A 12,852-nucleotide genomic window follows, 5' to 3' on the forward strand; every position below is an offset into this window, starting at 1 on the left:
ATGCTGAAGCCACATATTGGTAGCACGCTGCAGGGTGAAATCTGACAACATCCATCATCACTGTGTTTCTCTAGATCTGAAGTCAACCAGCTTAGTCAGGAAAAAGAATATCTTCATGGCAGATTGGAGAAGGTGCAGAAACAGAATGATGAATTGGACCAACAATGTATCCAGCATGGGAGAATGCATGAGAGGATGAAGTCGAGGTAGGAGGTCCTTTTAATCTGTCAGTGTGTGGTATGCTCTTCTGTACTTGTTGTGTTGTGTAAACATAAAAATGACACTCCATTGTCAAAGGTAATATTCTTCCCTTATGAAAATGACCACCAATTTTCCCCAGGCATTCTGTCAACATTTTTTTTTGTAACATCTTTTGCTTGTGCCATTTTGGATAAATAAAAGGAAAGCTTGAACACCGTAGTCTTCCAAAGAATTCAAGCTTAGTACATATGTGTGTGGGCTGCTTCGGCTGTTCTCTGCTCTAACTTGGATGGATTGTCTTATCATATTAAAGAAAAAAAAAAAAGAGGGTGGGAGAAGGGAGGAAGGAGAGAGGTTATTCAGTGCTAAGAATGTTGAGTACAGATGTGAATTCTGTTATGCCACGTAATAGGTGTATTTTTGGAGTTCACCATCTTATCTTTCCCAGTAATATTCAGCTTGTACAAACAAGCGAATCTTACTGAAGATCTTAGTAATCAGAGAACTATTAACCGCTTCCAGGCATGACTGCCCTTTTTAGACACGCAACAATTTCTTCACAAAAGCTGGGAGCAACTATAGAAAAACTACTATGGAATATTTTAACCAATGCCATGGCTGTTCAGGCCAGAGTATCCAGACTGATAACACCTTATGATGTGGTTTGGGTTAGATCATTGTGGAGACTTTTCTTAATCATATCAAAAAGTTCATCTATACTCTCTTGTTCTGTTTTCTGCTCCCCATTCAGTGTAACAGGCACTAGAAAGAACTGAGGCATGATTGTATAGGTAGAGAATAAAGATGAGAAGATAGCTAAGAGGCAACTCTGCAAACTCAATCAGCCAGGCTACCTCTTGTCAGTAGTGAAAGGCAAAATGTAATTTAACTTCATTTAGACTAGATCGTCCTGACTGGGAAAAATTCTGGTTTGCCATTTTTCTGGACCACTAACCACCTGACAGGAACAGAGCTTGCTTATATTGAAGCAGCCAGTCTTGTATGCTCTTTTTCTCAACCACTGATTTTTAACTTTCTTTTTTTTTCTTTTTTCTTCCTGCCATCTCTTTGTTCTCAGTCCATATATCAGCTTCTTTCTTGCATGCTCTCCGTGCATTCTTTTTAGTTGTCCAGACCCCCTTCTTTCCTCCTCCTTTTCAGATTTCTTTCTGTAATTCATCCTGTTCTTCTGTAAGCCCAGATTGTCATCATCTATAATATAGCTTAGAGAACAAAGAAATCCAAAATGCTGTAACTGTGTTCCTGGTCTATGTGGCCACATAATCTTTCCATTTATCTTTCCTTCCTTTTGGCTTCTTCGTTTGTGGTGGATTCTCAGTATATGTGGGACATGTACTTGAGGACTCAAGGTTGCTTTCTAGGGAAACAAAAATTGTTTTCTTTCCATTCTTGTTTTTTCTTCCGTATAATTGCTAGTATCTAGTTGAATTTAAGTGCTCTCTAAGTTTTTAGGACATTTCCTCTGTCAGAACCAAATAAAATAGATCTACTGGAAAATGTTGTTAATTCCCTGCTGCAGCAGCAATGACTTATGCTGGGAAAGATCGAAAGGATTAATCTAGAAGAGAAAAGTGGTTTGAAAGCAGAGTGGTCATGCTGCAGGCAGTGCCTCACCTTCTGCCACTGTTTTGCTGACAACAAGGAGAGAAAACAGGCCAGTGATAACATTTGTCTTATTAATTATTTTACCTGATAATCCCTGCCATATTTATATATTCTATCTGAATTATGAATAGTATACTTTACAGCATTTTTTATAGAGGGAATTCAATATGTTTTTAATGGTGATCTTGCACTATATTAATTTTAAATCCAGATGAAAAATTACAAGGGTGATATAATAAGCTGCTTTTAAAATATCAGTGTAATCTGATTTTTACTTTCCGTGTGAAGAATGTACTCTATTTTCAGTGTTGGTTCCCAAATGCTATAAATTAGCTATGAAGTACTGAGATCTAGGTGAAGAAAAGCAGATACTGTAGCTACTGTAACAAGTGAATCTTTCAGTTCCTCATATTTATGCTGAGGGACTTCCACCAAATAAAAACAGTGATTTTTCTCATCTGAGTTTGAAAATAGAGGTCTGACTAAAGACAGAAAAACAAAAAATGTGATTTGTGTTTTCACCCATCACTCTGATACTAATAATCACAGCAAAATAATGTTAAGGATGATTACTGGTTTCTTGTCTATCCATTGTTATTCATTGGGTGATAGGTTGGACGTGATGATCTTGAAGGTCTCTTCCAACCTGGTTTATTCTGTTCTATTCTATTCTGGTTCTCTTTAGAAAGTTTCTTGTGTCAAAATGACTTTCACTTTAACTTGGGACCTAGCATTTGCATTTGAATAATAAGGACTTAACGATATTTGTTTAAGAAGAAATCTATCACTACTTGCATTCTCCTGGAAGAATATGACAGGTTCTGATATAACAATTCTGTGGAACAGCCAAGATCTAACTGATCAGCTGGAATTTCTTTTGGGGCAACAATGTTTTGGAAATTGTGATAGTTGAGTTCCTGAAAATGAACAAGATGATGTTTTCTGTGCCATTCCTATCTTTCTGTCTGAATGTGTTGCAAAGGAATATAATATAGTCCAAGGTGACAGAAGCAGGCTTTAAAGAAAGAGATTACTATAAATTGCAGGCATTAAAGATGATTTTTGAATCAGCGTCTTCACTGTAGTGCAAATAGTGATCTCTCTCAGTGTGTTTTTGCTCAGTGAAATAGAGCATTAGAACAGGTAGATGTTAAACGATACAGGTGATACAAACTTGACTTGGAAGATGCAGGGTGACATGTTCAGACTGCAGTGAAGCTTGTGAAGAGATGTTCATTTAATATTATTAGAATAGCAACACTGTGGATCTCTGCTTTAGATACATATTTCTTTCTTTTTATATTGCTTTGCTGCTTTTTTTTTTTTTTTTTTTGCAGCTCTGTACTTATAATTTTAGACAGTGCTTTGTTTAGCTAAGTAGATTATCTCAAAAGTATTAATGTGATGTAGGGCACACAATATAAATTTTCAACCTCAAAGAAAATTTTAATATAAAATTTTTTAAATTCCTGTTCTGTAGACACATGTTCATAGTAGAAGTTAGAAGATAGTAGAAAGTACAAAATATCTTAGAAGGGAGCTATAAAGATAGAAAACTAAGGAAAAAAGAATATATAGCAAAAATAAGAGGTTAAACTAACTTTCTGCTTTCCTTCTGTGCCACAAAACAAAACGAAAAACCAAAAAGCATCCCCCCCCAAAAAACAGATTCCAGATGAAGAAAAATGCAAAATCAAACTAATTGGATGACTCGAGACATTATGTTTGTTTGTTCTCTCCTTTACCTGTTTTCAAACTTAATTCCAGGGCATGCATTTTCACTTCTGTAGTTCAACCAGATCTGTAAACACAGATCAGATTTCTCACAAGCTCTATTTTCTTATAGTTTGAGGAGCAAGAAGAAAAAAGACAAGAATCTGCCTAGATCTGTTATTGATGGAACATGTTTCTGAATGAGTAGTATTTGGCCAAGCTGCCATGGGTCAGGATTTCATCATTCTATTTGAGTATTCATTGAACTTAGTTAACAACTCTTGTAGGTTGTTCAATTATGGCTTGGTTTTCTGTATCTATTATTCTCGTAGAGCAAGCATTGTTATTGCAAGTCATCTAAATCATGGAAATTCTCCTGTGGACAGGCAGTGTCTAAAATGGGAAGCATTTAAGTTGTGTACGTTTCCCACCAAAGACCCAGATGATGTGTGGAAAGACAGCAAATGTGGACTGGTGTCTTCAAGCAGGAGAAAATCCTAGGCAATTGCTTTTCTTTTTTTCAAGATGAGCCAGCTATGTCTTTACTTTTTATGAAGCAGCAGAACATAAAAGATATCAACAGACTCTCTTATAAAAACATAAATTTAAGTTTCTACTGTCTTCTTTCCCAAACATTTTTTTTCAAATGAAATTCAGTAGAAGGCACCTGGGGCTACAGATTTTTAATTTACTTTTTTTTTTTTTGTGATTAGAGTTGGTATTAGTGTTATTTCTGATGTAATGTGTGCATGGGACTTCCTCCTGTGGTAGCTCTTTGGAGGTGGTAATGTTATATGTATTTCGACTGTATTTTTGCTAGCTAAAGTTAAAAAGAAGAGCCTACAGGACTGGCAGTTTGGGGCAGATGTGTGTCTATTCCTCAGGCATCAGTGGTTGTAAGTTAACTATAAAAATGTTACAGCCATCTGTGTAACAAGACGGCAGAGATCTGCTCCTGCCTGTTACTATAAATAAGAAGGAGATTTGTTTGACTTCATAGACATTGGATTTATAAAGACTCTATGTGTCAAATTGTTGCCATGTTGCTGAGACGTGTCTATAGCCAACTACCTGAGTTGTCTTCCCCTTCAGACATTCTAGTGTAGTGCAGCAACTGTGCAGAAATGTGTGTATGGCACAACATGTATTCTACCTACAGGGAAATGTATGATTCTTATGGATAAGAATATCTGCAAGAATAGATAAAATGTATTCTTAAATGGACCCCATGAGAAGTTAAGGGAGAAAATGTGACATTCAGTTTGACACAATGATTTTAAAGGTTTTTCCTGATTTATTTTTTGTTGTTCTTACTACATGATAGTGCATGCAAGATCATTTATGCATGACAGAATATATATATATGAGAATTGAGACACATATGTGTGTAATATGTATAAACACACATGTAAAAATGTACCAGCAATTTCAAATAATGGATACATAAAATCACAGTAGTTGGTTTGCTGCTAGTATTAATACTTATGAATAGAGATTTTTGATTTGTAATCCTTCTCTGTCCAAGAAGTGCACTCAAGACCTCTTCCTCCCAAGTAAATATAAGTTGTTAGCAGAGACTTTTGCTGTGAAAAGAGTGTGTGTTAAGTCCCTAGAGTAAGATTTTGTACTGTAAAGTTTCATCCCATGTCTGCTGTTCCAGTTTTCTGAGTCATCTCTTTCTTCTGTGCAGTATCTCAGACCTTCTCCAGGCTGATGACGTCTCCTCAATTCATCAGCCCACTCCCACTTTTTGTGCTGAGTCATAATACAAAATATTCAAAAATCTGTTTAAACTTGAAGAAATCCACTTGTAATTCTTCCTCACCTTCAGTTGGTCCTGTTGACTGTGCTCTTTCAATCACTTACTTAACAGCTTGCAGACGGGGCATGATATTTAATGTTTTGCTGAAGTTAATGTAGGTAAGATTTATTGCATTTCCTTTATCAAAAACACAAACCAAAACAAACCAGAAAAACAGCTGTCAGAGTTCAGGGTTGATGTGACAGAATCTGCTTTGCCTAACTTGTTTCAGTTTCTCGTGTTTACCATTTATTTTCATGGCCTTATATTCTTACTGTTTTAAAATCCTTTTGTATGCTTTTCCTGCCTTTGAGGTCACATTAATGGACTGGTAACTGCTGAGTTAGCTTCTTTAAGGATCAGTTAATGCCTCATCTGCTTTAATTGCACAAAACAATAGTGTGAGAAAGAGGATGTAGAGGGGAAAGTGACAGTGTCCATGTTCACTTTGCACATCAAGACAGCTGGTCACCACAATTATACTTTTTTTAGAAATTGGAGAATAGTATCTGGGAAGATGATCTTGTAAACTGGGCAGTAGTCAGTGTCTCAAAGAGCTCGGTGGAAAAATAGCCAGGTTTGCTTGCTTCTGTGTTGAACAGCTATCAACACTCTAATGCCTCCTCTGCTAAGAGTCTGGTAATTGTCCATTCTTCTACTCTACAGCTTTGATGTACTCTGACTTCTCCAAAACAGACATGAGAATGGTTCTTGTTTGTGCCCCTGTGCCCCAACTTGTTGGAGTCAAAACCTTCAGCTCACTAATAGTAAGCTTGTGTTCTTGTCTACCAGGAATGTAATAAGCCCTGACATAAAATAGCACAGCATAAGGTTCCTGGCTGTTCTTGTTACTTTCTGTTGTCAGCACAGTTGTTGGTTTTCAAACTTAAATGTTAATTTAGCATTAAGGAAGAATTCTTGAGTCTCTCCTCTAAAATGGAGGTGCATAAAGGTGATATCTTTGACAGCTCAGCCCAGACTCTCCTTGATGTGGCAAGATCTGGAAAAGCTTGGCCCTATGCAAATCATAACATTGATCATAGAATCATAGAATGGTCTGGGTTGGAACAGACCTCCAAAGGTCATCTAGTCCAGTGCCCTCTGCAATAATCAGGGGTATCTTTGACTAGATCAGGTTGCCCAGAGACCTGTCGAGCCTCACCTTGAATGCATTTAGGGATGGAGCCCAAACCACCTCCCTGGGCAAACTGTTCCAGTGTTCCACCACCCTCATGGTCAAGAACCTGTCCATAACATCCAACCTAAATCTACTCTTCTCTAGTTTGAAGACATTACCTCTCATCCTATCACTACAGGCCTTTGTAAACAGTCTCTCTCCATCCTTCTTGTGTGCCCCGTGGGAGGCTGCTATTAGGTCTTGCAAAGTCTTCTCCTCCAGGCTGAATAAGCCCACCTCCCTTCACCTGTCTTTGTAGGCAGAGGTGCTCCAACCCCCTGATCATTTTTGTGGCCCTCCTCTGGACATGCTCCATCAGGTCCATGTCCTTCCTGTATTGAGCGCTCTAGACCTGTACACAGTACTCCAGGTGAGGTCTCACCAGAATAAAGTGACAGAATCACCTCACTTGATATGCTGGCCACACATGCAGCCCAAGATGTGGTTTGCCTTCTGGGCTGCAAGCTCGCACTGCCTGTTCATCTCCAGCTTCTCATCCTTCAGCACCCCCAAGTCCTTTTCCACAGAGCTGTTTTCTATCACCTCATCCCCTAATCTGCATTGATAGTGAGGCTTATTCTGGCCCAGATGCAGAAGCCTGCATTTGCTCTTGTTGAACCTCATGAGATTCACCTGGGCCCACCTCTCCAGATTGACCAGATCCCTCTGGATGACATCCCATCCCTCTGGTGACAGCACATGGTGCCATCTGCGAACTTGCTGATGGTGCACTCAATCCCACTGTCTATCTCATTGATAAAAGTATTAAACACCAGAGGTTCCAGTATGGACCCCTGAGGAATACCGCTTGTCACTGCTCTCCATCTGGACTTCAAGCCATTGAGCACCACCCTCTGGATGTGATCATCCAGCCAATTCCTTATCCACTGAACTGTCCAACCATCAAATCCATATCTCTCCAACTCTGTGAGTAGGATGTTGTGGGGGACTTTGTCAAAGGCCTTGCAGAAGTCCAGATAGATCACATCTATAGGTTGTCCCTTATCTACTGACAGTCATTTTGTCATAGAAAGCCACAAGGTTAGTCAGGCAGGACCTGCCCCTAATAAAGGCATGCTGGCTGTTTTGAATCACCTGCCTGTCCTCTATGTGCCTGAGCATGGCATCTAGGAGGATCTGTTCCATGATCTTCCCAGGTATGGAAGTGAGGCTGACAGGTTGGTAGTTTCCAGGGTCTTCCTTTCTACCCTTTATAAAATGATGCTGAAAAACATGTGCTGAAAAATGTGCGTCATTGGAGAGAACTGTACTGTGGTTTTCCAGGGATAATTCTTCTCTATTTGCTAGAAACCTGCAGCTGTGTTGATTTTGGTTAGGGGTTGCTTCTGGTCTTTTCTGTGTTAATCCACCAATTGCCTTTTACCACCATACGTTCTTTGAGACACCTTCAGTTGCTGGATCTCAGGGACCAGTCTTACCACTATCCCCAGAGATGTGCAATAGAAAGTGAGCAGGCTAGATCAAAGTTCTCCTTTTCTGATATGAAACAGCATAGAAAACATGTCACAGTTCATTTAAATTGTCTGCTAAGAGCTGTCCAGAGCTACAGAATAATGACTTCTACCTGGGATAATAGCCTTTCAAATGCGGTGTAAATTCTGGAGGACAACCTCCCTCATGTTCTTCCTAGAAGTACATATCATTCAACAATCTTTAGCAAGTCCTGATTGTTTTGACTAGCTAAAGACCGGAATTGTTGAAATGCCTGACCCTGTTTTCTTTCTTCCATATTGTATTGCATCTACATTTTCAAGGTTCATTTTTCTGTACTGTATTTCTGTGATATCCCTGTGATATGTTAGAACATTAAAAAAAGAAAGAGTTTTCAAATAGCCACTGTGAGACTAAGACTATGCAGTAGTTCAGCAGTAAATACCTAGTTGGGATATTTAACAGTAATTGGAATCTTTCTATTGGGCCTGAAGTGAACTCACAATAATAGTAAAATCTGACTGTTAACCCATTTGGCAAACTACTTGAAGCAGTAGCAGATTTCCTTCTGGTTTTGCTCTCTGTATATTACTCTGAGATTTTCAGACTAAGGCTATTTGGAACCCTCCGTTCCATATAGGGAGAACTGAAAATGAAGATAGATGATAACATTTAAATAGCTTTTCAAGTGCATCATGAAAATTTACCATCTCTGTAATAAAATCTATGCCCCTGCTTGCTCTCAAGGTTGTTGTGGTAAGAGAAGGAGACTCAAAACTAATGACGATTTATGTTTTTAATATATTAAGTGAGAAGATTTTTGCAGGGTTATTGGAAGACTGCTTTTTCCTGATAGCTTCAGTGTTTAGACTGCTTCTGCAGAGTCCAGTCCTGCTCCTATCAAAGTTAATATAACTGTGAATGCTTGTATTTTCCATGTATAAATCTGACTTGCTTTTGAATCTTCAAGTGTTTATCCTTGATGTGTCTTGTGTCAGTAGTTCTGTAAGTAATGTTACACTTAAAGATATAGGTATTTTTTTCCTTCATGGTTTTTTCCCCCACCTTTTAAACTAATTGGAAGTGCTGTTGTTTATACATTATGAGACTGAAGACTTCTTTTTCCACTGGTTTTGTTCTCTAAAACACAGATAAAATGTTCTTTTGACTATTTCTTGTCAAACTCAAAATACCATTCTTTTCTGGAGCTCCAGTCATAATGCATTATCAGTTTGAAAGCACTCTTAAAAAAAATTACCATCCTAAAAACTGAAGTACTAAAAAGTAGTTGTGCTTATTTTGCCTGGCAATGGTACTAGTTGGTAGTAGTCTAATAGTAACAGACATTGTGCTTGTTTTTCAAAATGCTATCTTACATATGTTTTTAATGAAGTCGAGATTATGAAAGTGGCTGTAAGGAAGGGTGCTATGATAAGACCTACTCAGCATCTATATCTCTAGTCTACTCAGGATAGTATTATTCCTGCTCAGGGCTTCTCTACTTGGTTCTGAAATAAAGTATTAAAGATGGAAAATATGCAAGAAATGGAGAAGGTAATCAATTATTCTGTGGAGTTTTTTAACTTATTCTTTGTGAACAGTAAATTCACATATGGAGGGAAAGAATGAGGAACTTAGTGAGTTAGTTTTACAAAAGTTCTTTTTAACCTCAGAGAGAGAGATTCCATCCGTAGTGGAAATGCATCCTTGTCCCAAACATGGCATCTTGTTACCTGGGACTTGATCCTGAGTGATCTTTAGAACACCGATTTGATTTAACTCAAGGTTGCTAACTGCTTCCAGATCTCTGGTTTCAAAAGGTTTTCACAGTGGTATGGCTGAAATTACATTAATCTTTTCTCTGCTTACATAAAGCGCTGTAATTTTTTGGAGTGCTACACTAGCACTTCCTACACTAACAGGGATTTAGCCTTCGTTTTAGCTACGTTACTTGCATGTAGTCAAAAACAACTTTGAGATTCTTGGTTTGTCTTTTTTTCCTGTCTTTGCGTGGATCACTTGAGTGGCTGACCTTTTATATATAAAAATAAAACCCCCACCTCAGTGTATGCATATATGCATAGATATGCACACACAGATTTCAGAACTCAAAAAAAATGTTTGTCTGTGAATTGACACCATGTATGGACAATTGTCTAGAATAAACATTTGGAAGCTTGTCACTTAAAAGCCCACTAACTTTTACCGTCATGAAGGCTGTTGTAATCTGCTGAGCCTTGTCACACATGTCTTATGTGATGCAAATACCTGTGCTTTTCAAGTCAGTTTTCTGAATAAAATGCACAAACAAGCTGATCAGAGGCAAGTGTATCCTTGGGAAAGGGCTTTCCCAAGGAAAGCGGGAATGGAATTTCTTCAGACTTTCTGTAATGTCATCCCATGTCAGTAAAATCCACAGAAAATGCATCTAACATTTTGTCCTTTTAAAATTTCTACTTTTAATAGCAAGAAGCCACTCCAGGCAGTGTATTTCTAGAGGATTATTATATTTCTCGTGTGGCTGAAGTCACTCACCCTTCAGCCTTATGCCTCACAACACACCCGAGGCAAGCAATAATTCCCAGCAAGGCACTGCCTGTCTTACATTATTGCTTAATTATTATACCTATTTAGTGCTGATTAGAACATTATCAGCTGTAGAGAAAAGGTAATTATCACTAGTCAAATGAAAAACACTTTTTTTGGCTGCCTTACGGATACACATTTTACTGGTACCTTGATACATAATGAAGCCTGATAGCAAAACTTTTGCTTGTCTCTTCTTCAAGCCACAGCTGTTTCCCTGCTAAATTCATCCCATCTGTCTCCCCTTCCGTAAGGCTGTAGGCAGTATAGCATAAGTAGAGAAGCAGTTCAGTGCTATTTTGGATAAACATAGCTGAAATTTGAATCTTTGCCATTTGCAATGCACACATTTTGTTTTACTGCTGTAAAGAGAGCTGTCAAAATAAAAACTACATGGATAATTTACTGAAATACAGTCAAATAAAGGGATGATCAAAGGGGAAGATGATGATATAGGGTCACTCTTACTTTCGTGGTGTATTCTGAACAATGTAATTGTTGACCTCTTGACATTGCTGGGTTTGGAGAAATTGGTAGTGAGTAACAAAAGCAGAAGCCTCTGAATTAAGGACATAGGATGAAGAAGTCAGGACTTTAAGCCAAAAAGGTTAATTGTAGCAGGCAATTATTTGTGATAGTGCCTTGCTGAGGTATCTGACCATTGTATAGTTCTTTGCTTTTTTCATAAGGAGTATATAATTGTGTGAGATAATGTAGCTTGGAAATTAAACTCAACATTTCTCTGTGTGATGCTTTGTCTCTGAAAATGGAAGGACACTGTAATGATCACTGTGGGGCAATGGCCATCTACACCCTCCTTTACTCTTGCAGCTTTAGTTGATGTGGAAAAATACATATTAAAGCTGAATATGGTCTTCACTGAGTTTGTTCTAGATTGGGTTTGTGGTTAGTTACCTAAGGCTTGTGTTTGAAATTGCAGACTTTGTGGGGCAGAAGACCCAAATCCCATTAAGGCCTGCTTGATATCTCACCTTTGACTTGAATAAATTGAGTAATGTGCAATATGCAGTATTTGAGTCAAACAAAACCCTTTTTAAGAAGTCCTCTCTTCTGATGAAGTGTTAGAAATCCTGTGGCACCTCTAGTAAGGGGAGGGCTTTGTCTGCTGCATACTGGTTATTATGTTCTATGTGGTCCATCTCAGAGAAGACTATTTTGTCAGTACTTTGTCTATATGGCTGGTACTTCTGAGGCTTTTGTAGGAGAATCTTGGAAGCTGTTTCTAAGTTAACCCCGATGTGTATTTGGGATAGTCTCATGTTCTGTGAAAGCTAATTATTGAGGGCTAGAGCTTTCAAATTGATACTGTGCTAAGTAAAGTGAAAAAACGCTGTTTGTGCTAAACTAAAAAATGCTTTCATTGACAGAAGCAGATGAAGTAGTTAATATTAGTGGATAATGAAATTATTTCAATATAAAATTAATATAAGTGTTTCAAGCAGAAAGTTCCATTGGGAAAAAGCAGTTTGTGGAGCGTGCTACTGAAATGCTGACCTTGAGGTAGAGGAGGGAGAAAATTTTGTCATTGACTTCTCCAGTATTCACAAGATTGTTTTCTAGCTGTACCAAAAGAGACAAAGTCTTTTGTAATATTACTACAAAAAGCACTGCTACATGAAAAATTTACATAGTGATTTTCATGTAAATATACGTAAAATCAATACACTGTGGCAAGAACCAGGACTGCATTAATCCTGTACATTTACAGGAATGTTAGAATTACTCTCTTTATATAGACACTAAATTGAAATATATTATAAGGTTGTGAAATACTACTGAACAAAACTAAAATAATATTCGTATAAATAATGATGTTGTAACCTGGGAGACTGAATGTTGGTGTTTAGTCATCCTGTAACTGATAAGACAGCTACTGTGCTAGAACTAGTACTCTCATTTATCAGTTTAAAGGAAGAAAGACTCCATTTTTAAAGGAAGCCAAATTTTTAAAGGACTCCTCTATATGTAAAGGTGTTTCCCCCTCTGCCTCCCTTTGAGCTTGACTGAAGGAATATAGTTGTCTGACCACTTACTATGTCACCAAATCATTTTAGTAAACATCCAGGTACTAGGACCATGTTGGAACGATTGCTTTTATGATAAAATATTTTGTGATATTCTTGAAAGTCCTACTAATATCTGAGCTTCCATTTGTGGCGTGGTCATCCAGTTTTGTTTACACCTGTGTAAATCACCTGCAGTAAAAGGAGAATGTATAACATCTGATGGAACATGTGCATGTGTCAACTTCATGCTTCAAGAAACTTCATAATCT

General features: G+C 37.9%; 1 protein-coding gene across 1 annotated transcript in view; it reads left to right on the top strand.

Moving 5' to 3' along the window:
* Positions 1 to 12,852, top strand: part of SDCCAG8 (SHH signaling and ciliogenesis regulator SDCCAG8) — a 117,937-nt gene that overhangs the window by 73,220 nt on the left and 31,865 nt on the right. The window contains 1 exon segment of the mRNA XM_068155484.1: positions 75 to 206. Within this exon segment, the coding sequence (XP_068011585.1) occupies positions 75 to 206 (132 nt within the window).

This window comes from Melanerpes formicivorus, unplaced genomic scaffold, assembly GCF_026170545.1.
Source record: "Melanerpes formicivorus ecotype bairdi unplaced genomic scaffold, bMelFor1.0.p_v2 SCAF_2, whole genome shotgun sequence".
NCBI classification, from domain to species: Eukaryota; Metazoa; Chordata; class Aves; order Piciformes; family Picidae; genus Melanerpes; species Melanerpes formicivorus.